The following is a 25,316-nucleotide window of genomic DNA, read 5'->3' as shown; positions in this document are numbered from 1 at the left end:
CATCAGTTTTACCTTGTTATGCTATATACATGGACTTCATAAAAAAGGGAGGGGGGCAAAGTAAATTGTTATTTTCTTAAAAAAAATTCTCAAATTCAAGGAAATGTGAACATCCTCAATGTCCTTTTAATAGTCACCCATTACTGCTGTCTTAGAAGGCTACACACAAATCAGTGACTCAGGGATTAAGGAACCCTTTGCAGTCAGTTAATGCTGAGATCCTAGAGCCAGGCTGAAGAAATCAGCCTGGCAGCAATCAGTCAATTGAAGAATCCACTAGAATTTACCAGAATTTCTGTTAAAGCCAAATATTTTCAAGGTTGGTAGGGAGAACAGGCTACTTTGGTGCTAGACCCTTTACAAAGTAAAAAAAAAAAAAAAGAACGACATTGAACCTACTATGAGAAGTGTATAATTAGGGAAAATATAAGCTATGCACATCTGGAAACATAACCTCTAAAACAAGTCATTGTTATATGCACAAACAATTAGTTTAGGCCTTCAAGGCTGACAGACCTGAGTTCAGTTCCCAGTGCCTCTACTTACTAACTCTGCGTACCTTTTTGAATTTTTTTCTCATAGTGAGTGTGGTTGGGATGGGGGGGTGGAGCATGTGGATGGAGGTTGGACATGTGAGGGAGTGAGAAGGGAGGAGGGCGGTCCATGGGGTGGTGGAGGGGGCCTCTATGCTCTTGCCCTGGATCTCTCAAATATTGGGGGAAGTACTGATAATAATTGTGCTGTGTTAGCTACATGATGTACTCTATATAAGATTCCTGGTACAATGTCTAGAACACACTAAACACTCTTCATACAGTAGGCTGTCATTATTAACTATTATTATTTCCATCATCATGAGCGAAGTGAGTGCTGTAAAGTTTGCTGCAGGTTCAATCCTACCTACTTAAGTGAGAGGAGATGTGGCTTCCTTCAGCAGGGTCGTGTCAATGATGTGCTGATGAACTCAAGAGGTTTCATCTGGGAGACACATAAGTGGTTACCAGAGAAAGAGTCTGCAAACGCTTCAGGAAACCCCAGCTGACAAACTAAAACATTGGTATGGGGGAAGGGAGGCAGGGAGGGTAATGAACTATTTCCACAGAGCCTTCTAACAGGCCTCAGGTAACTTTAATGGCTCTTTTTTTTTTTAAAGATTTATTTATTTATTTATTTATTTATTTTGGCTCTGTTGGGTCTTAATTGAGGCACAAGAGAGATCTTCATTGCAGCACGCAGGCTTCTCTCTAGTTATGTTTTTTTCTCTCTCTAGTTGTGGCACACAGGCTCCAGGGCACGTGGGCTCTGTAGTTGTGGCACACGAGCTCTCTAGCTGAGGCACACGAGCTCAGTAGCTGTGGCACGCGGGCTTTGTTGCCCCGCAGCAAGTGGGATCTTAGTTCCCTGACCAGGGATCAAACCCACGTCTCCTGCATTGTAAGGCGGATTCTTTACCACTGGACCACCGGGGAAGTCCCTTAATGGCTCTTAAATGAACTATTTTGTTTTTGGAAGAAACCAGGGTTATATTAGATCCATTCAAATATTTTGACATGCAAGTCTATGTATTTTGATATACGAGTTTGTTTAACCATGAGTTCCTAAAGAACTTTAAATGGCTTTTTAATTTTTTTAAATTTTTTAAAATTTAAATAAGACCTGTCTTTTTTAAAACAAGTTTTGCAGTTCTTTTTAAAGGAAAAAGAAAAAACATGTATATAACTTTAAACTTGGTATTCAAATATTTGTGCTAAAAGGCTCATTGGCTCAGTCCCTTAATCTCCCACATATTTTAGACTGGGGTGTTGGCTGATACTACAAACAGACAGAACAAAACATGTCTTGCAGCATCTGGGACCCAATGTCTTATTCCATTGACCCATCCATCTTCTAAAATGCAAGGAAGTGGCTGGGAATCTCATTATTTTTCTTCGTAAAAATGTTGCTCATCACCTTTTCTTTCATTTTTGTTCTCTTTCTCAGGCCATGTCTCCTGTCGCTCTCCTTTAGCAGTTAAAGGTAAGTTCTCAGACCTTCACAGGAGAGCTCTAGTGGTGCTCTAACACCTCCCCTCCCCTCAGGAAGGCCTCCCTGCTGCCAGCCTACACCAGCCGGCCCAATTTCTGGTCCATTTTTACTTCCCTTCAAGTTTTCCCAGGTCACCAAGGACCAGACAGGAGTGGAGGCTATCAGAACCAGGGGACGTGGTAGAGGACTGAGTGGGAGAGAATGATGGCTGTGTCTCTGAACATCCACATAGGTGGCCTCATGTGGGCAAGTTATTGCTTTCCAAAATAAAATCAGAATCATTTGCAATAAAATGGGCATCACTTGCTTAACTGTTTTTCTTGTTTCCAGGACTCTATCCATATAATTAATTACTAAATAATCATGGGGGATAGAGAAGTGTGACATGGCCCTTGCCCTTAAGCTTCTTACCTTGTTGAAGACACTAAACTAGGCTGGGAAAACTGGACAGCTACATATAAAAGAATGAAGTTAGAACACTCCCTAACACCATACACAAAAAATAAACTCAAAATGGATTAAAGACCTAAATGTAAGGCCAGACACTATAAAACTCTTAGAGGAAAACATAGGCAGAACACTCTATGACATAAATCACAGCAAGATCCTTTTTGACCCACCTCCTAGAGAAATGGAAATAAAAACAAAAATAAACAAATGGGACCTAATGAAACTTAAAAGCTTTTGCACAACAAAGGAAACCACAAACAAAGGAAACCACAACAAAGGAAACCACAAAGGAAAAGACAACCCTCAGAATGGGAGAAAATATTTGCAAATGAAGCAACTGACAAAGGATTAATCTCCAAAATATACAAGCAGCTCATGCAGCTCAATATCAAAAAAACAAACAACCCAATCCAAAAATGGGCAGAAGACCTAAATAGACATTTCTCCGAAGAAGATATACAGATTGCCAACAAACACATTAAAGAATGCTCAACAGCACTAATCATTATAGAGAAATGCAAATCAAATCTACAATGAGGTATCACCTCACACAGGTCAGAATGGCCATCATCAAAAAGTCTACAAACAGTAAATGCTGGAGAGGGTATAGAGAAAAGGGAACCCTCTTGCACTGTTGGTGGGAATGTAAATTGATACAGCCACTCTGGAGAACAGTATGGAGGTTCCTTAAAAAACTAAACATAGAACTACCATACAACCCAGCAATCCCACTACTGGGCAAATACCCTGAGAAAACCATAATTCCAAAAGAGTCATGTACCACAGTGTTCATTGCAGGTCTATTTACAATAGCCAGGACATGGCACAACCTAAGTGTCCATTGACAGATGAATGGATATAGAAGAAGTGGCACATGTATACAATGGAATATTACTCAGCCATAAAAAGAAATGAAATTGAGTTACTTGTAGTGAGGTGGATGGACCTAGAGTCTGTCATAAAGAGTGAAGTAAGTCAGAAGGAGAAAAACAAATACGTATGCTAACCCATATATATGGAATCTGAAAAAAAAAAAAAAGGTTCTGAAGAACCTAGGAGCAGGACAGGAATAAAGACGCAGACATAGAGAATGACTTGAGGACACCGGGAGGGGGAAGGGTAAACTGGGACGAAGTGAGAGAGTGGCATTGACATATACACACTACCAAATGTAAAATAGATAGCTAGTGGGAAGCAGCCGCATAGCACAGGGAGATCAGCTTGGTGCTTTGTGTCCACCTAGAGGGTGGCAACTATTTACATATCATTTACACTGTATTCACAACTACTTACACAGCATTTACATTGTAGTAGGTATTATAAGGAATCTAGAGATGATTTAAAGTATATGGGAAGATTGTGTAGGTTATATGCAAATACTACTCCATTTTGTATAAGGGACTTGAGCATCTGCAGATTTTGGTATCCACAGGAGTTCTGGAAGCAATCCCACGGATACTGAGGGGTGGCCTGCTTTATTTCTAGTATTTTATTTGATCTCTAAAATGTCTTAATATAATTATTTGCCTCAGGGCTCTGTTAGTGCTGCCACCAGTTTTGCAAGAGGTCAGGATGAATTCTAAAATGTCACATGACATAGGCTATGAAATAGCCTGGGGCCAGCCTGTAGCCACTTATACTCTTTATCATCCCATGGAGGGTCATGTCAGGGCCTGGGTATCTGCTGGATACTGTGTTGGTTCTATTCCAATAGAGGGACTCCTACTCACTGTGGGTCCCCTTTTTATAGGAAGAGCCTTAGGTAGTAAGCCTATTACATGTTAACATAAATAACATATTTTATGAATAATAACCATATTTTCCAAAGCAAAAACAATGAAAAGACTGGAATTGCTTTACATTTTACCAAATCTCTTTAATGTCATATAGCCTCTGGAAAAACTCCACTGTAAACCTGTAAAGGAATAAGAGTGAAAAGGGCAAATAACATCTTGGTGTTGTTATGAAAACTGTTCTGACTATATGCACCTCTTGAATGTGCCTAGGGAAACTTACAGGTCCCCATATCACACTGTGAAATCCATACTATCAAGATACTCTGTTGTCTGGCCTGGTATCAAGATGCTCTGTTGTCTGGTGCTGTCTAGCATCTCAAAAGTCTGAGGAAGGGGCTTCCCTGGTGGCGCAGTGGTTGAAAGTCCGCCTGCCGATGCAGGGGACACGGGTTCGTGCCCCGGTCCAGGAAAATCCCACATGCCGCGGAGCGGCTGGGCCCGTGAGCCATGGCTGCTGAGCCTGCACGTCCGGAGCCTGTGCTCCGCAACGGGAGAGGCCACAACAGTGAGAGACCTGCGTACCGGAAAAAAAAAAAAAAGTTGTACCTTGAGGGTTTCTACATTACTGCTTACACTAACTCAAATCACCCTTACCAAGTGAGCAAGAGTTTATCATGGTGAAGAGAAAAGATAGATCTTAGGACATTTGAAGGAGGCCAGGGGCCCCAAAGAGCAAGCAAGTCTCTGGGCAGCCACCAGCAGAAGGAAGGATGTAGGCTCCAAGGGAGACGTGAGAAAGGAAGGCCACAACAATCAGCTTTCAATCACAGAATCTTGAATTTGAATTACACTTTATGCTTTTCAAAGCATTTCACAGATTACTTGATTCCCTCTTCCTTAAGATTTCTTATTATTTAAATTCTGGTTTTCAAGAAGTATTTTTGTTTTGTTTTGTTTTGTTTTTAAACACCAGTCTCTGAACAGAACACATGGTTTAGTTTAATTACCTTTAAGGAGTCAATTCAGCAGACTAGGCTATAAAATAAAAGCATGGGGATAGAATTTCGCTCATCCTTCTACACGTTAAAGGCTTTTCATTTTGGTGGCAACAACAGCTTTTGTGAATTAGAACCACCCGAACCTACCAGAAAGAATAAGAGTAAACATTCAGCTAACCACAGTGACCAGGGGGAGGGAGGGCGGAGAGCTTGCAAATCCCCTTACTCACCGAAATGGGCTCCTTTTGTGTGATTTCCTGCGGATGCAGCAGTCAGGGCTGCTATTTATACAGCGGCCCTCCCCCTAGGCGCACACAGCATCCAGCGAACACCTCCTGCTTCCTCTCGCCAGAATGGGAAAGGTAAGTGCTGGGTACCTGATGCTCAACCTTCGCCGCATCACGGATTCTTCAGCGGGGGTGCAAATCGCTTCATGCTTCCACATCTTCCATTTTGCAGATCACCTTCTACGAGGACCGGGGCTTCCAGGGCCGCTGCTACGAGTGCAGCAGCGACTGCCCCAACCTGCAGCCCTACTTCAGCCGCTGCAACTCCATCCGGGTGGACAGCGGCTGCTGGATGCTCTACGAGCGCCCCAACTACCAGGGCCACCAGTACTTCCTGCGGCGTGGCGACTACCCCGACTACCAGCAGTGGATGGGCCTCAACGACTCCATCCGCTCCTGCCGCCTCGTCCCCACAGTGAGTGTGGCTCTGTCTTTGCCTTCCTCTCTTTGCAAATCAAAGCCATTAAAAACTGTCATCCTTCAACCAAATGGTTCCAACTGGATAGCAGACAGGGGGAGTGAGCCAGTGCAGGCAGTCCATTCTAGAGGGCGTCCCAGATAGCAAGCCATTCTTCATGGACTCTGGTGGTTTTTTTAAAATCACATGTTCCCAGTTTTTCATGTTTTAAACGGAATCAAAAATGAAAAGACTCATTAACAAAAAGCAGAACATAGAAGAGACTGAAGTTATCATCTGTTCGAGATATAATTTCTTTTTTGTGTGTTGAAGTATAGTTGATTTACAATGTTCTGTTAATGTCTGCTGTACAGCAAAGTGATTCAGTTTTACATACATACATTCTTTTTTTTATATTCTTTTCCATTATGGTTTTTCACCAGATACTGAATATGGTTCTCTGGGCTATACAGTAGGACCTTGTTGTTTATCCATTCTATATAGAATAGTTTGCCTCTGCTAACCCCAAACTCCCACTGCAAGATATAATTTCTTAAAGTGGTCATTCCAAGCCATATCAACTCAGAAATCCAATATATCACAACTTATAAATACAATCTGGTTCTGTTTAATTGATAAAAATACTTTTGCTTGCTTTGGCTTACTTTTCTATTTGATGATCCTCCCAGAGAAGACAGGCACCCTGGCTTCTATTCTGATTTTGTAGGCAGTGCCTATTAGCTCACCTAGAGGTAGAAATTAGAGAAAAGGCCACATCCAAAACTAAAGTTTGAGATTCAGCCTTTCCTAGAGAGTGAAGGCAGAGTTCCTAGAAGAATGTGTAGACGTGCGGGAGCATGAGATATGGTGTCATCCAAACAGAGCTGCAGGAAGACCATTCCTGCTGCTGAGGGAATGAGGAAGTGAAGGGTAGGAGGCCAGAAAGGAAGCTTAAGAGTCACATAGGTGGAAATTTGAACTGAAAATGAAGTTATGAAAACAGAGGTAGGGTAGATGTGTCATCTTATTTTTTTGCAAGAGCCTAATAATCCATAGTATGCATGAAAACCAAAACATTAGCCTTACAGAAAATAGCTAAATGTTGATTGCTTTATAACACGGGTAATATATCAAATGAGGCTTCACTTTCCAATGATGCTCACTTTTCTCCTTTGAGAGGGACGTTCTCTAATAAGAAGCACTAAAATGATCAATTTTATTTTAGACAAACCTAAATTCCGAAGGACAGAGACTGGTGCATAGCAGTTGAAGAGCTGCTAAGTTCTGTTCCTAGCTTAGCCCATCCACCATGAGATTAACGGGTGGGCGATGGGGTCCAGGAAGGCTCCTTAACTCTGCGACATGGTTGTGGTGAAAGCAGACTTGGACTAAGGGAACTTTAATTTCTCTCTATTTGTGTTCACTTACTTTTTCTTTTCTGTCTGCCACCCTAGCACTCCGGCACTTACAGAATGAGAATCTATGAGAGAGATGACTTCAGGGGACAAATGTCAGAGGTCACAGACGATTGTCTCTCTCTTCAGGACCGCTTCCACCTCAATGAGATCCACTCCCTCAATGTGCTGGAGGGCTCCTGGGTCCTTTACGAGCTGCCCAACTATAGGGGAAGGCAGTACCTCCTGAGGCCAGGGGAGTACAGGAGATATCTTGACTGGGGGGCGATGAATGCCAAAGCTGGTTCTCTAAGACGGGTGACAGATTTTTACTAAAGTATTTTCATTCTCCACTTTTCTCCTTTAGAATCTAATAAAAGATTTAGCTTGTGTTTCTGGCACTAATAGAGTCCTGCCTTTTTTTTAATCTATTAGGATTTCAAAAACAATAATGGCACTTGGCCAGACATGATAACATATGTTTCCAAGATGGGGAACAACCTCTTACAAGGGGAAGTAAGTAGAAGATATTATTGCCCTCATTCTTGTAAAGGCTAGGCCATGTAGGCTCAAAGCTCAGTTCAACTGGGCTCAACCCATTTGTGGTTAATCTTACAAGTTACAATAATAAACAAGTTACATAAATAAACAGTTACAATAATAAACAAATACTTATTGAAACACCTCAAGTTATCCCTCCAGGTTATCCCCACCATCTTCCCTATATAGTCCAAGTCTTAATTGATAAGGAAAGCCATTCTCATCTAGACTCTTACTTTAGCTCCATAAACAAACAAATAAATGAACTGGTCCTCTTACCTACTGCACTCCTTATCCTTCTAACAGCCTCCATCCCTTTTCTCCCATTTCCAATACCTCATACCTCCATGAGATTTCCCAATAGAATTCACTGTCTCTTTGCTATATGTGTTTTGTACAAAATTTTCAGGATTTTTATGAAAAACCGTATGCACATAGGAAAACTCTGCCTCCTATCATTTTTTTTTTTTCCTGGCCACGCTGCATGTGGGCCTTAGTTCCCCTACCAGGGATCAAAACCACACCCCCTGCAGTGGAAGCATGGAGTCTTAACTCCTAGAGTATCAGGGAAGTCCCTGCCTCCCATCATTTTAATGGGAGTAAAGTACTGTGACCATATATGAAAAATAAGGGACTTCCCTGGTGGTGCAGTGGTTAAGAATCCTCCTACCAATGCAGGGGATATGGGTTCAATTCCTGGGCTGAGAAGATCACACGTGCCACGGAGCAACTAAGCCCATGCACCACTACAACTACTGAGCCTGAGCTCTAGAGCCCGCATGCCACAAGTACTGAAGCTTGCACGCTCTAGGGCCCGCATCATGCAACTACTGAGCCTGCGTGCTGCAACTAGTGAAGCCCATGCACCTAGAGCACGTGCTCTGCAACAAGAGAAGCCACCGCAATGAGAAGTAGCCCCTGGGCACCGCAATGAGAGTTAGCCCCTGCTGGCTACAACTAGGGAAAGCCCGCGTGCAGCAATGAAGACCCAGTGCAGCCAAAATAATAATAATAATAAAGAAAAATAATACTAAATCAAAAAAGGGCATTAAAATTTTCTGGAGAAGTTTGCTTGTTTGATTGAGTTGTTTTGTTTTTTTAAAAAAACATAGATTAAAGTCACTAATAAAAAATTACAACATAATAAATTAAAGAAATTAAAAATAGGTGAATGAAAATATTGGGTCAGAAGAAAAACAAGAGAGAGAGTGAGAGAGGTAGAGCCAGAAGTGAAGTTTGAGCCCAAACTGGGTGCTATAAAGGCACTTTGGTGGCTGAAGTTAGAACCTGATTTGGATCCAGCAGCCAAGACATAGAAGGAAACATGATCAGTTCCATGATTGACAGAGTCCATAAGACAAATTAATTAATTATTCAAGACTAGCCTAACCATTCCCAGTACTGAAACCTAAAAGAAAATTTTCTTGTGGGTCCTTGTAAAGAAGATACTGAGTAAACAACGTCCTCAATAACATCCTGTGATAATTAAATACGGTTCTTAGGACTGTTTCTTATAAAGTTCCCCAATGAAGCTGACAGCTTCAGGTCAAAATTCGTCTGAAGTACCCCATCCTTTGAGATTCTAATAAATGGCTCAAAGCTCATCTCACAGCACGTGGGAGACTTATGTACCCACTTCTTTCAACACACATATACGCAATGTTTCTTGGAATTCTGGAGAGAAGACAAGTTGTTTACGCTTTTCCCAGTTACTCTCCACTCTGAACTCTGAAGTCCAGATTTTAAAGCTTTTTCTTCCCTTTTTTTCCTCTTTTCTCCCTTTGAATCCACAGTGTCTTCTGGACTAACCTTACAAAAGTTCCACCAAGCACAGAAACTGAAGTACCAGCTATTCCATAAAAGTGTCAAGACCCCACTCTATTGAGCTACACTCTCAAACTGTTCTCCTCACTATGGGTTCCCTCTCCAGTTTTCCTTCCCCATTTTCAAGGGGTAGGTCCTGATGTAAGCAGGTGTCTTATTCCATTCCCTCTGGACTTTTGGAGTTCAAATTTTCTTCTTTGTGGGTTTGTTAAAGCAAAACTGACAATCACAACCACTTGTTGCTTAAATAAGAAGGCATATTGCTTTTGTTTCTTTTTTAAAAATATTTATTTTATTTTTGTTTATTTATTTTGGGCTGTGCAGTATGTGGGATGTTCGTTGCAGCATGCAGACTTCTTTGCTGCAGCATGCGAACTCTTGGTTGCAACATGCATGTGGGATCTAGTTCCCTGACCATGGATCAAGCTCTGGCCCCTGGCATTGGAAGCGTGGGTTCTTAGCCATTGGACCACTGGGGAAGTCCTGAGCCATATTGTTCTTGTTGATGAAAAATTAATCAGTCAGTTTAAGAAAGAATTGGAAATTTTTATTCGAGCCAAATTTGAGGATTATAACCTGGGAAGAGCACCTCAGGAAGCTCTGAGAACTGGTCTGCCTGTTAGAAGTCAAGACACAGTGTATATATAAGTTTTCTGAGACACAGGGCTGTACATTAAATGACATATTATTGACAGTTTACATAATCCAGATTTAAGCGCCATCATGATGGGTCACATGGCCCTTTACAAGCTCTATAAGGAATGTTGAACTTCTCTGGTGGCACAGTGGTTAAGAATCCACCTGCCAATGCAGGGGACACAGGTTCGAGCCCTGGTCCGGGAAGATCCCACAAGGCACAGAGTAAATAAGCCTGTGTGCCACAACTACTGAGTGTGTGCTCTAGAGCCCTCGAGCCACAACTACTGAAGCCCACAAGCCACAACTACTGAAACCTGAGCGCCTAGAGCCCGTGCTCCACAACAAGAGAGGCCACAGCAATGAGAAACCCACACACCATAACAAAGAGTAGCCCCCCGCTCGCCACAACTAGAGAAAGCCTGTACACAGCAAGGAAGACCCAACACAGCCAAAAATAAATAAATAAATAAATATTTATTTATTTAAAAAAGAAAACCAAAAAGAAGGAATGTTATATTTTAAGGAGTTGCCTTTTTGGTGCTAGGAGAATGTTGCTGTTTATGGTTGAGCAGGTATTCTTGATGATGGGGGAGGTTTGGTTGATGTATAATGAAGATACACAATGCGGGGGGGGTGAGGGGAGGTCAAAGGGCAGAAAAGGGCAGAAAAGAATTTTTATGTTGAAATTTTTCTCGCCATAAAATATGAATTTTATTTCACATTTTTAACATGAAAAGTCATTTGTTCCAAGAGGAATGCCATAGGAGTTAAGCAGAGGTGGGTCAATGATTGCTTCCTGTCTTCATGACAGTTACTGAATGTCCATCAAAGACAAGCCGAGAAAGAGAACCAGAGGCTGGTGCTATGATGGTGATCTCCGGGTCCTTACCCAGTCTCCTTGTTTGGGAGAGTTTGGTCTACATGGCCGCCAACCAAATGACCTCTCCTCATTTAACCAAGCATGTATATGATACAAATGCTACGTTAATTATCAATACTAGGAAGCAAGCATGTGGTAGTAAGGTCAACAGTTGACTGGAGCTCAGACACTAGCAAAACTCTGGAATTGGACACTGCTGTTGTAACAGTAATTTGGCATCTCAGGAGACATAAAATTAGAATTACGAAGGAGCAAAGGGCTTAGGGGACAGCACAGTTCTGTTTTCTCTCTTTTGCTTACTCATCTCGCCTATTATAAATGTCCATTAAATAGATCAAATGCAGGGTGCTTGTGTCATCCTACACATTGAAAGTTGCAAATGCTGAACTTTGATGTGAGTGTGTAGGCCTGTTGTGCTGAGCCTTTGAAAGAGGTCCCGTGGACTATTACAACGATGAATTTCAGACGAGGGAATAATGTTCATATCCCCCAGACATTTATTGAGTAAACGTCACGGGCCAGTTCATTTTTCCAGTTAGTGAGAATACAAAAGTAAAGATGGATGGCAGGGCGGAGGGGCGGGGAGATAAATTAGGACTTTGGGATGAACATATACACATTACTATACATAAAATAGTAAACAACAAGGACCTCATATATAGCGCAGGGGACTATACTCAATAACCCATAAGGAAAAGGCATCTGAAAAAGAATAGATATAAATATATGTAAATCTGAATCACTACACCTGAAACTAACAAAACACTGTAAAGCAGCTACACACACACACACACACACAAACACACACACAAGGAAAAGAAAAGAAAAGAAGAAGGAATAAATCAGAGTAGTGTTTTTCAAAGTTTGGTCCAAGAACAACCTGCTGCTGCCAGTTAAAAATACAGATTCTTGGGCTTCCCTGGTGGCGCAGTGGTTGGGAGTCCACCTGCCGATGTGGGGGACACAGGTTCGTGCCGCGGAGTGGCTGGGCCCGTGGACCATGGCCACAGAGCCTGCGCATCTGGAGCCTGTCCTCCGCAACGGGAGGGGCCACAGCGCTGAGAGGCCCACGTACTGCAAAAAAAAAAAAAAAAGGAAAAAAAAAATACAGATTCCTAGAGTCTTTTCCAGATCCAATGATGCAGCGTCTCAGAAGAGGGTAGAGCCTGGCAATTAGCATTTTTAATAAGCACAGGTGATTCTTAATGCACCCTGGAGTTTGAAAAACACTAGATGATTTCTAAAGTTCCTTCCAAATCTACATTTTTACCACACAATGGCTTTGTGGTGGAGACATTTTTCAGGCATCTTTGAGAGGACTGAACATTTTTGAGAGACAAATGGGCTGAAGTCATCCTTAATAATGTCTCACTATTCCTAGTATCAAACGTTTATTCAGTGCTCATTTGTGCCAAGTATGTGCCAAATATGTGCCAAACACATTAAACACATAATCCCATTTATTCAGGTCAATGTCCTTTAGCCAAAAGCCACCCGACACACCTGTTGTGAAACAAAGGGGTTTGTTACTGGTTACAGTGACGGAGAGAACATACACCATGGGGAAGCATGGACTGTCTCTGTAAGAGGGTTAGAAAGAACCATGATAGGACTTGTACTTTGCTTGGGTGACTTGGGGAAGTGCCTAAAAGGCAGAAGTTGGACTTCCCTGGTGGTCCAGTGGTTAGGACTCCGCACTTCCACTGCAAGGGGCACAGGCTCAATCCCTGGTCGGGGAACTAAGACCCAACATGCTGCACGGTGTGGCCAAAAAACATAATATAAACAATAAAATAAAAAGCAGAAGTTCACTAAATTGGATGTTGTCAGACAGCAAGGGTAATTTTATGATTGGCTATCTTAATAGATCTACTCATGGGGAAGGGAGCAAAGAACAAGGATTAAGCTGCCATTGGTATAGAAGTAGCAGTTATCATTTTGGCTGAGAGAGGGCCTGTGTCTGGTATTTTGTGGGTGGCACATTCGCTTTGTTTTTGCCTATGCTTAGACAAAATTATGAAGTCGCCTTATTTTGTCTCATTTCATCATGGTCTCAGGGTAAACTTGCCTCATTTGGTATTCTGTGAGATTGTTTATGTCTAATAGGGAAATATGGCCTAGCTCTGAGGGCCAGACCAGCTTTCAAATATTAGAGGCTGTAGGCCCTTTCTTTCTTTTTCTTTCTTTCTTTCTTTCTCTCTCTCATTCAACATACTATATCCAATGATATAAGTATTATGAAATAACTCTTGCTCTGAGGGGTTGTGTGGCTTGCCAAGTTCATGTGGCTACTAAGTGGACATTCTGAGTCCACGAAGCTTTACTGCCTTCCCCTGGTAAAGGGAAAGCAATCTATAAAGCAATGTACTTCTCAGTCTTGAACCCAATGGTCATAAAAACCTTTCTTTTGGTTCTTATCACAAGTCGGCTACGCGGGGCTGGTTTCCAGTTATATGAAGCGTACTCACCAAAGAGGAAGTTAAAAGCCATGCCTTAAAGCCTTGTCAAAACTAGCAAGAATCAGAATCCAGATTTGTGTCCTGTACTGGATTGACCAGTCCTGTGAAGAAAGCAGTTTTAAGATAGAGTGGTCTCCGTGGTCCAGGAAAATCAGTGCTTGTGGCATTCTGCTTCACCCACAGCCTCTCTGGAATTCTGGGGCACTTCCATAAAGACAGGGATTTTCCCCCAAAATACACAGGGCATCAATGAATCATATGTATAGAGACGTGAGTTTCAGGTCAGAAGTTCAGACTGATGTGCTGCTAAATTTATAAAACACTAAGAATCCAAATAAAAGCAACTCTAGGGACTCATCCAGAGCCCGAACAGGACAGCGTTAGAATATACCAGAGAATGAGGGCAGACTAGACAGGCATTTCCACTGAATGCAGCGCGCAGAGGGATCCATAAAATCCCCTTACTCACCCCCGGGGCCCCTTTTGTGTCGTTCCTGCCAACACAGCAGCCGTCCTGCTATATAGACCCGCCGCGCTGCCGGGGCCCCATCACACTGAACTCGCATCATCCGTGTCAACCAGCCATGGGGAAGGTAAACGGAACACAGTGAAATAAAATGGAGCGGGGAAAAAATGCCTCTATACAAGATCTCTTATGGGGAGCAAATGATTTCATGTTGAATTATACTTCCTTTGCAGATCACCTTCTACGAGGACCGGGGCTTCCAGGGCCGTTGCTACGAGTGCAGCAGCGACTGCCCCAACCTGCAGCCCTACTTCAGCCGCTGCAACTCCATCCGGGTGGACAGCGGCTGCTGGATGCTCTACGAGCGCCCCAACTACCAGGGCCACCAGTACTTCCTGCGGCGCGGCGACTACCCCGACTACCAGCAGTGGATGGGCCTCAACGACTCCATCCGCTCCTGCCGCCTCGTCCCCACAGTGAGTGTGGCTCTGTCTTTGCCTTCCTCTCTTTGCAAATCAAAGCCATTAAAAACTGTCATCCTTCAACCAAATGGTTCCAACTGGATAGCAGACAGGGGGAGTGAGCCAGTGCAGGCAGTCCATTCTAGAGGGCGTCCCAGATAGCAAGCCATTCTTCATGGACTCTGGTGGTTTTTTTAAAATCACATGTTCCCAGTTTTTCATGTTTTAAACGGAATCAAAAATGAAAAGACTCATTAACAAAAAGCAGAACATAGAAGAGACTGAAGTTATCATCTGTTCGAGATATAATTTCTTTTTTGTGTGTTGAAGTATAGTTGATTTACAATGTTCTGTTAATGTCTGCTGTACAGCAAAGTGATTCAGGTATACATACATACATTCTTTTTTTTTATATTCTTTTCCATTATGGTTTTTCACCAGATACTGAATATGGTTCTCTGGGCTATACAGTAGGACCTTGTTGTTTATCCATTCTATATAGAATAGTTTGCCTCTGCTAACCCCAAACTCCCACTGCAAGATATAATTTCTTAAAGTGGTCATTCCAAGCCATATCAACTCAGAAATCCAATACATCACAGCTTATAAATACAATCTGGTTCTGTTTAATTGATAAAAATACTTTTGCTTGCTTTGGCTTACTTTTCTATTTGATGATCCTCCCAGAGAAGACAGGCACCCTGGCTTCTATTCTGATTTTGTAGGCAGTGCCTATTAGCTCACCTAAATGTAGAAATTAGAGGAAAGGCCACATCCAAAACTAAAGTTTGAGATTCAGCCTTTCCTAGAGAGTGATGACAGAGTTCTTAGAGGAATGTGTAGATGGGCGGGAGCATTAGATATGGTGTCATCCAAACAGAGCTGCAGGAAGACCATTCCTGCTGCTGAGGGAATGAGGAAGTGAAGGGTAGGAGGCCAGAAAGGAAGCTTAAGAGTCACATAGGTGGAAATTTGAACTGAAAATGAAGTTATGAAAACAGAGGTAGGGTAGATGTGTCATCTTATTTTTTTGCAAGAGCCTAATAATCCATAGTATGCATAAAAACCAAAACATTAGTCTTACAGAAAATAGCTAAATGTTGATTGCTTTATAACACGGGTAATATATCAAATGAGGCTTCACTTTCCAATGATTCTCACTTTTCTCCTTTGAGAGGGACATTCTCTAATAAGAAGCACTAAAATGATCAATTTTATTTTAGACAAACCTAAATTCCGAAGGACAGAGACTGGTGCATAGCAGTTGAAGAGCTGCTAAGTTCTGTTCCTAGCTTAGCCCATCCACCATGAGATTCATGGGTGGGCGATGGGGACCAGGAAGGCTCCTTAACTCTGCGACATGGTTGTGGTGAAAGCAGACTTGGACTAAGGGAACTTTAATTTCTCTCTATTTGTGTTCACTTACTTTTTCTTTTCTGTCTGCCACCCTAGCACTCCGGCACTTACAGAATGAGAATCTATGAGAGAGATGACTTCAGGGGACAAATGTCAGAGGTCACAGACGATTGTCTCTCTCTTCAGGACCGCTTCCACCTCAATGAGATCCACTCCCTCAATGTGCTGGAGGGCTCCTGGGTCCTTTACGAGCTGCCCAACTATAGGGGAAGGCAGTACCTCCTGAGGCCAGGGGAGTACAGGAGATATCTTGACTGGGGGGCGATGAATGCCAAAGCTGGTTCTCTAAGACGGGTGACAGATTTTTACTAAAGTATTTTCATTCTCCACTTTTCTCCTTTAGAATCTAATAAAAGATTTAGCTTGTGTTTCTGGCACTAATAGAGTCCTGCCTTTTTTTTACTCTATTAGGACTTCAAAAACAATAATGGCACTTGGCCAGACATGATAACATATGTTTCCAAGATGGGGAACAACCTCTTATAAGGGGAAGTAAGTCGAAGGTATTATTGCCAGCATTCTTTTAAAGGCTAGGCCATGTAGGCTCAAAGTTCAGTTCAACTGGGCTCAACCCATTTGTGGTTAATCTTACAAGGATATATTTACAGTTACAATAATAAACAAGTACTTATTGAAACACCTCAAGTTATCCCTCCAGGGTATCCCCACCATCTTCCCTATATAGTCCAAGTCTTAATTGATAAGGAAAGCCATTCTCATCTAGACTCTTACTTTAGCTCCATAAACAAACAAATAAATGAACTGGTCCTCTTACCTACTGCACTCCTTATCCTTCTAACAGCCTCCATCCCTTTTCTCCCATTTCCAATACCTCATACCTCCATGAGATTTCCCAATAGAATTCACTGTCTCTTTGCTATATGTGTTTTGTACAAAATTTTCAGGATTTTTATGAAAAACCGTATGCACATAGGAAAACTCTGCCTCCTATCATTTTTTTTTCCTGGCCATGCTGCATGTGGGTCTTATTTCCCCTTCCAGGGATCAAACCCACACCCCCCCACAGTGGAAGCATGGAGTCTTAACTACTGGACGGCCAAGGAAGTCCCTGCCTCCCATCATTTTAATGGGAGTAAAGTACTATGACCATATATGGAAAAATAAGGGACTTCTCTGGTGGTGCAGTGTTTAAGAATCCTCCTGCCAATGCAGGGGATACGGGTTCTGTCCCTGGGCTGAGATCACACGTGTCATGGAGCAACTAAGCCCATGCACCATAACTACTGAGCCTGAGCTCTAGAGCCCGCATGCCACAAGTACTGAAGCCCATGTGCCTAGAGCCTATGCTCTGCAAAAAGAGAAGCCCGGGCACGCAATGAAGAGTACCTCCTGCTGGCCACAACTAGAGAAAGCCCATGTGCAGCAATGAAGACCACTGCAGCAAAAATAATAATAATAATAATAATAATAATAATAAAGAAAAATAATACTAAATCAAAAATAGGGCACTAAAATTTTCTGGAGTTTGCTTCTTGGATTCAGTTGTTTTCTTTATTTTAACAACATAGATTAAGGTCACTAATAAAAAATTACAACATAATAAATTAAAGAAATTAAAAATAGGTGAATGAAAAAATTGGGTCGGAAAAAACACAAGAGTGATTGAGAGGGAGAGATGGAGCCAGGAGTGAAGTTTGAGCACAAACTGGGTGCTATAAAGGCACTTTGGTGGCTGAAGTTAGAACCAGATTTGGATCCAGCAGCCAAGACATAGAAGGAAACATGATCAGTTCCATGACTGACAGAGTCCATAAGACAAATAAATTAATTATTCAAGACTAGCCTAACCATTCCCAGTACTGAAACCTAAAAGAAAATTTTCTTGTGAGTCCTAGTAAGGGAGATACTGAGTAAACAACATCCTCAATAACATCCTGCGATAATTAAATACGGTTCTTAGGACTGTTTCTTATAAAGTTCCCCAGTGAAGCTGACAGCTTCAGGTCAAAATTCATCTGAAGTACCCCATCCTTTGAGATCCTAATAAATGGCTCAAAGCTCATCTCACAGCACGTGGGAGACTTATGTACCCACTTCTTTCAACACACATATACGCAATGTTTCTTGGAATTCTGGAGAGGAGACGAGTTGTTTACGCTTTTCCCAGTTACTCTCCACTCTGAACTCCTGCCTTGTCATTGAGTGGATCCACACTGACCCAAAGTGGAGACATAGTGACTTTTCCTTGAACTCCTGAACCATTTCTCACATAAAGCATTAATGTGTGCAGCCGGCTTTGTTATAGAGGTTGTGAGGGGAGAGATGCAAGTTTAGATCACAATAGCACAACAATATCAAGTTTAATATTGGATGACCCTGCCCTAGTCTGCAAGCTCCAACCTGCTGCTGGGGGGCCTGGTCTTTCCCTTCCTTGCTCCTCTCTTCTCTGTCCTTAGATGTACCCACATGGTTGTTCATTCTCTGTAGTCTCCTTCCATCTCACGCATTCAAGGGCTCCATATCCACCACCCAAGTGGCTTATTACCAGAACAAGCATATAATTTGTTGCTTATCCTTAGTCATTTTTGAGAGTGAGTGTGTTCTATTAAGGATTACACTGGAGCAAGAAGCATGAACCAGGACCGTTCCAGGCAAACTGCGGCACATGGTAAGGCTCTTTATAAAGGTTCCTTCCCTGGAAAAATAGATTCTTGTATTATTTGATATTAATTGTTCCTAAATCTCAGTTCTTTAACCTTTAAACTCCCAAAACTAGTGTTGGCTTCCTGGAGACATTAGCCAGGGTCCTCTGTTTGCCAATAATAATACAGCAAACATGAATGAGAAAGCCAAAAGCTTCTTGGAGTGCCAAGTTTTACATTATTTGCCTAGTAGGCATAAAATCACAGGCATCAGACATGGAAATTATCCTGAAACATCTGAACTGAAGGCACATAAAACTAGAGACCCTGGATCTCATTGACCAAGTTTGCAAGTTGCTTCCCTTCCTGGAGCACAGGCAAAGAGAATGCTATCCACCCTCTAATCCCAACGTAAAGAAAAAGTCAACAGTGGGGAGTGGCCGGGGGAAGACATTATGCCCAAACTAACTCCTAATCTACCCTTCCTCCTTCTCTCTGTCATCTCTCTAAACACTGGGACCTTGAAGAGATGAGTGTCTGAGGTGAAAGCAGAGAAGGGATACCCTACAGGATCCCACTAACCTTCTCCCCATGAAGATGAACCAACAATTCGAGATAAACCTGGTATCAGCCTACATGCCGTACACACACTAGATCAAATGCAGGGTGCTTGTGTCATCCTACACATTGAAAGTTGTAAATGCTGAACTTTGATGTGAGTGTGTAGGCCTGTTGTGCTGAGCCTTTGAAAGAGGTCCTGTGGACTATTACAACGATGAATTTCAGACGAGGGAATAACGTTCATAACCCCCAGACATTTATTGAGTAAACTTTACAGGCCAGTTCATTTTTCCAGTTAGTGAGAATACAAAAGTAAAGATGGATGGCAGGGCGGAGGGGCGGGGAGATAAATTAGGACTTTGAGATGAACATATACACATTACTATACATAAAATAGTAAACAACAAGGACCTCATATATAGCGCAGGGGACTATACTCAATAACCCATAAGGGAAAGGCATCTGAAAAAGAATAGATATAAATATATGTAAATCTGAATCGCTACACCTGAAACTAACAAAACACTGTAAATCAGCTACACACACACACACACACACACACACAAGGAAAAGAAAAGAAAAGAAGAAGGAATAAATCAGAGTACTGTTTTTCAAAGTTTGGTCCAAGAACAACCTGCTGCTGCCAGTTAAAAATACAGATTCTTAGAGTCTTTTCCAGATCTAATGATGCAGTGTCTCAGAAGAGGGTAGAGCCTGGCAATTAGCATTTTTAATAAGCACAGGTGATTCTTAATGCACCCTGGAGTTTGAAAAACACTAGATGATTTCTAAAGTTCCTTCCAAATCTACATTTTTACCACACAATGGCTTTGTGGTGGAGACATTTTTCAGGCATCTTTGAGAGGACTGAACATTTTTGAGAGACAAATGGGCTGAAGTCATCCTTAATAATGTCTCACTATTCCTAGTATCAAACGTTTATTCAGTGCTCATTTGTGCCAAGTATGTGCCAAATATGTGCCAAACACATTAAACACATAATCCCATTTATTCAGGTCAATGTCCTTTAGCCAAAAGCCACCCGACACACCTGTTGTGAAACAAAGGGGTTTGTTACTGGTTACAGTGACAGAGAGAACATACACCATGGGGAAGCATGGACTGTCTCCGTAAGAAGGTTAGGAAGAACTGTGATAGGATTTGTACTTTGGTTGGGTGACTTGGGGAAGTGCCTAAAAGGCAGAAGTTGGACTTCCCTGGTGGTCCAGTGGTTAGGACTCCGCACTTCCACTGCAGGGGGCACAGGTTCAATCCCTGGTCGGGGAACTAAGACCCAACATGCTGCACGGTGTGGCCAAAAAAACATAATATAAACAATAAAATAAAGAGCAGGAGTTCACTAAATTGGATGTTGTCAGACAGCAAGGGTAATTTTATGATTGGCTATCTTAATAGATCTACTCATGGGGAAGGGAGCAAAGAACAAGGATTAAGCTGCCATTGGTATAGAAGTAGCAGTTATCATTTTGGCTGAGAGAGGGCCTGTGTCTGGTATTTTGTGGGTGGCACATTCGCTTTGTTTTTGCCTATGCTTAGACAAAATTACGAAGTCGCCTTATTTTGTCTCATTTCATCATGGTCTCAGGGTAAACTTGCCTCATTTGGTATTCTGTGAGATTGTTTATGTCTAATAGGGAAATATGGCCTAGCTCTGAGGGCCAGACCAGCTTTCAAATATTAGAGGCTGCCGGCCCTTTCTTTCTTTCTTTCTTTCTTTCTTTCTTTCTCTCTCTCATTCAACATACTATATCCAATGATATAAGTATTATGAAACAACTCTTGCTCTGAGAGGTTGTGTGGCTTGCCAAGTTCATGTGGCTACTAAGTGGACATTCTGAGTCCACGAAGCTTTACTGCCTTCCCCTGGTAAAGGGAAAGCAATCTATAAAGCAATGTACTTCTCAGTCTTGAACCCAATGGTCATAAAAACCTTTCTTTTGGTTCTTATCACAAGTCGGCTACGCGGGGCTGGTTTCCAGTTATATGAAGCGTACTCACCAAAGAGGAAGTTAAAAGCCATGCCTTAAAGCCTTGTCAAAACTAGCAAGAATCAGAATCCAGATTTGTGTCCTGTACTGGATTGACCAGTCCTGTGAAGAAAGCAGTTTTAAGATAGAGTGGTCTCCGTGGTCCAGGAAAATTAGTGCTTGTGGCATTCTGCTTCACCCACAGCCTCTCTGGAATTCTGGGGCACTTCCATAAAGACAGGGATTTTCCCCCCAAAATACACAGGGCATCAATGAATCATATGTATAGAGACGTGAGTTTCAGGTCAGACGTTCAGACTGATGTGCTGCTAAATTTATAAAACACTAAGAATCCAAATAAAAGCAACTCTAGGGACTCATCCAGAGCCCGAACAGGACAGCGTTAGAATATACCAGAGAATGAGGGCAGACTAGACAGGCATTTCCACTGAATGCAGCGTGCAGAGGGATCCATAAAATCCCCTTACTCACCCCCGGGGCCCCTTTTGTGTCGTTCCTGCCAACACAGCAGCCGTCCTGCTATATAGACCCGCCGCGCTGCCGGGGCCCCATCACACTGAACTCGCATCATCCGTGTCAACCAGCCATGGGGAAGGTAAACGGAACACAGTGAAATAAAATGGAGCGGGGAAAAAATGCCTCTATACAAGATCTCTTATGGGGAGCAAATGATTTCATGTTGAATTATACTTCCTTTGCAGATCACCTTCTACGAGGACCGGGGCTTCCAGGGCCGCTGCTACGAGTGCAGCAGCGACTGCCCCAACCTGCAGCCCTACTTCAGCCGCTGCAACTCCATCCGGGTGGACAGCGGCTGCTGGATGCTCTACGAGCGCCCCAACTACCAGGGCCACCAGTACTTCCTGCGGCGCGGCGACTACCCCGACTACCAGCAGTGGATGGGCCTCAACGACTCCATCCGCTCCTGCTCTCTCATCCCCCATGTGAGTTCAGCTTGATTCCAATCATGCCACCTGAGTGTCCTCACTCTGTTATTGATGGGTGTTAGGCCGAGGGAAGTTTTCCTTTAAATACACCTAAGGGTTAAGTGGGCTTTGGGTAACTACCAAAGCCCAGGTAGATCCCGGCACAAAAACAGCAGAGAATGTAAGGAAGAATTCACTTAGGGAAAGAGTTAGTTTTGTTTTTAATCTTTGCTGCCATTAGGTCAGTCAAAGCTTGTCTGTGACAAATGTAATATCACAATGGGATATAAAACAAACCTGCGAGTGGGAAGCTGTTTAGGCATAAGAAGGCAGTATTTCTAACAAATTAATTTTTACCTATAGTAAAGGAATTGATAATGAACAAATTAGATAATTTCCACTGCAGACTAGTAAAAATGGAAACTCTGTTGTTAATATAGGCTATTCAAAGTTATCTTCCAATTTTGGAAAAGATAATTTTTCTTAATTTGGAAAATCAGTTGAATTCTGGTTTCAGACTATTTAAACAAATTTTCCACCAAAGGATGTGATTTTTTAAAATCCTGTTTTAGTGGTAAATTTATGTGTATATGTATATAACTTTGGGAGATAATATTCATATTAAAATATAGGCAAAATACTTATCATTTTCCCCAAAAATGTAGGTTTATCACCTAGGAATCAAGAAATTATGGAATTAAGAATTAGGAATCAAGATATTTGAGTTCATGATGGATTCTAACCCAGACCTTGAACTTCTTAAAAATTCCATCTCTCACATAAGTAGAAAATGAGCATTTGTTAAATGCTAGTAGAACACAGATCCATATGAAGCATTCACAGCAATTTCAGAGTCTCAGTTTTGACACTGACAACCTCATGCTCCAACCTGCCAAGTTCATCTCTTGTTTGGATGTTTTTTCTGCTCTTTCTCTTTGTGGACCGAGCAGACAAGCTCCCACAGGCTGCGGCTGTATGAGAGAGAGGATCACAAAGGCCTCATGGTGGAGCTGAGCGAGGACTGCTCCTGCATCCAGGACCGCTTCCACCTGAATGAGGTCCGCTCCCTCCACGTGCTGGAGGGCTGCTGGGTCCTCTATGAGATGCCCAACTACTGCGGCCGGCAGTACCTACTGCGACCCCAAGAGTACAGGCGCTACCACGACTGGGGGGCCATGGACGCTAAGGCCGGCTCTTTGCGGAGGGTGGTGGATTTATACTAAAATAGTTTCACACTACCATTTTCTCATTTTGGAACCTAATAAAGTATTTAGTCTGTATTGTTGGCAGTCGCTGGCTTCTGTTTTTCTTTCATTGTGTATCAATTAATTCACCTGTAAATACTCCCTCTTAAAGGTAGAGGAGTGGATAAGAGGAGGCGGGGTCTGTTCTAGAACAGCATCAAGGTAGAATGAGTTTTGAACAAGGCTCAGAAGTGGGGGTGGAGAAAGGAGAGAGCCTGTCTGAGAAATAAAGGCAGATCAAAGGAGAGAAATGGGAGAGGGTGACTGGTGAGAAGGGAGGCATTCAGCTGAGGGCCTAAGGAAGAGCATTCCAGGAGTTTCCATCTGACCCAAGAAGTAGTTGTAAGCCACAGAGTCACAGATGAGTGGTGAGGGCAGCCCATTTGGAAAAAGCCTGATTAGACTCTATAAGGAATTATACTTTTGTTTTCTTTCAAGCACAGTAATATATAACTAATGCCATGGTTGCCATCAGCCATTGCCACACTTTTGGACTCAGCTGAAGACCCTCCTTCTTATTCTAAAACAGCTCCTGACCAGGGTGCAACTTTTGGCCAGTACAGCTGCTGGACCAAACACTGAGTGAAATTTAGAAACTGCACAGCTGTTCACAGTGCTCAGCTAATGCAAATAAATTAATGAGATAAACATTAATATTTTAAATAGATTTGCCTGATATAGTGTACCACAAACAATAAAAAGTTCTTTATTACAAAAAAGCAGGCTCAAATTTAAAGGCACTTTGAAGAAAGCCAAAATTTCTAGAGCCCACTGATTGAAGTAAAATCTGCTTGCTCACAAGGGAAGCCCTGCACATTAAAAAAAAAAAAATTGAAAATTCTTTCATCAGTAGAAAATTAATTTATTTTTAACTTGAAGTGTTCCCTCCAAAGTAAAAGTCTCCCATAATCTTACTACTTCACACATCCTATAAAGAAAGAAGCGGAGGGGTCCCTCTGATCCCACACTTCATCGCTAGCCCTTCTGCATATTTGGTGGGTACCTTTCTTGAATTTTCCCACATTTATATAGATATCTCATGAAACACATATTTTTATTTCTTTACAAAAATGAAATCATGCTGTACATATTAGTCTGCAACTTGCTTTTATCAATAAAGTGTAATGTGGTATGGACATCTATCTAGGTCAGTACCTTATTCTGTTAATGGCTGCATTGTGCTCCATTGTTGGAGGTTCCCTAGATTATTTAACCATTTATTCACGGGTGATTGGGCTTTTCCAATTTTGCTTTTCCAAACAAGGCTGCAACGAATATCGTCGTACATATACCTTTATCGACACACACCATAGTTTCTGGAGGATAGAGACCTAGAAGTAAGACTGCCCACTCATAGTGCAAGTTATTTTTTCTTTTAATGGACTGCCCAATTATTAGCCACCAAGAAGCCTACCTTCTTTGAGTTAGGGGCATCACCATTTACTGAGGACCTACCATAGGCTTGCTGTGTACAGCACTGGGGATGAAAAAACAAACAAAACAAACAAACAGTAGGCATTGTCCCTACCGCCACAGAACTCTACACAGAAATAATACTAAATACTGACACTAAACAATAAATAAATAATCACTTTTTTGGTCAAGTACTTCCCAAGTGCTAAATAATACATATGTAATCACTTGCTTATCAAGTACTGTTGCTAAGAAGATTTAAGGCATCCCATGATGCATTTCTAGGGGGAAAAATGGAGCAATATTTATTTATATATTTCTCGTGAGATGTGTTTTTATTCCTTAACATTTGGGGAGGGAAAGTGTTTTCTTGGCATGACATACACATTTAGAACTTAATTACATACCTTACCTTTCTGTGACACTTTTTTTTTCCTGTTTTGGAACAACACCTCCAATGAAAACAGTTTCCTGTGAATAGGAAAAAAACTGTTTTTGACACAGCAGACAAAATGTTGCATCGCAGGAGTAGCCAGTTCCAGCCTTTGGCCCTTTGTCTGGGGAACGGGAGATCAGGAAGGCACAGGT

The 25,316-nt window shown here is 42.1% G+C and overlaps 3 protein-coding genes across 4 annotated transcripts; all 3 read left to right on the top strand.

The window, feature by feature from the left end:
- Positions 1–5,788: 5,788 nt before the first annotated feature.
- Positions 5,789–7,623, top strand: LOC308621703 (gamma-crystallin B-like; the record flags this gene model as incomplete). The annotated part of the gene is made up of 2 exons (XM_081242399.1): positions 5,789–5,908; positions 7,348–7,623. The coding sequence occupies 2 exons, from the start codon at positions 5,789–5,791 to the stop codon at positions 7,621–7,623; spliced, it is 396 nt and encodes a 131-aa protein (XP_081098525.1).
- Positions 7,624–13,979: 6,356 nt separating this feature from the next.
- Positions 13,980–16,284, top strand: LOC308621616 (gamma-crystallin B; the record flags this gene model as incomplete). Its single annotated transcript, XM_081242265.1, has 3 exons — positions 13,980–14,222; positions 14,329–14,568; positions 16,009–16,284. Exons 1-3 carry the CDS (start codon positions 14,214–14,216, stop codon positions 16,282–16,284), a joined length of 525 nt encoding a protein of 174 aa, XP_081098391.1. The 5' UTR covers positions 13,980–14,213.
- A 5,447-nt stretch (positions 16,285–21,731) lies between these two features.
- On the top strand, positions 21,732–23,294 carry LOC308621525 (gamma-crystallin C; the record flags this gene model as incomplete). Of its 2 annotated transcripts, none has more annotated exons than XM_081242151.1 (3): positions 21,732–21,740; positions 21,847–22,089; positions 23,022–23,294. In XM_081242151.1, the coding sequence occupies 3 exons, from the start codon at positions 21,732–21,734 to the stop codon at positions 23,292–23,294; spliced, it is 525 nt and encodes a 174-aa protein (XP_081098277.1). The 2 variants fall into 2 exon arrangements, with proteins under 2 accessions (XP_081098277.1, XP_081098276.1); XM_081242150.1 differs by having other exon boundaries at positions 23,019–23,294.
- Between the last annotated feature and the right edge of the window lie 2,022 nt (positions 23,295–25,316).

This window comes from Mesoplodon bidens (assembly GCF_964165515.1).
Source record: "Mesoplodon bidens genome assembly, chromosome: 8".
Lineage (NCBI taxonomy): Eukaryota > Metazoa > Chordata > Mammalia > Artiodactyla > Ziphiidae > Mesoplodon > Mesoplodon bidens.
Note: the sequence above shows the minus strand (reverse complement) of the source record. Positions and strands in the feature narration are given on the sequence as shown.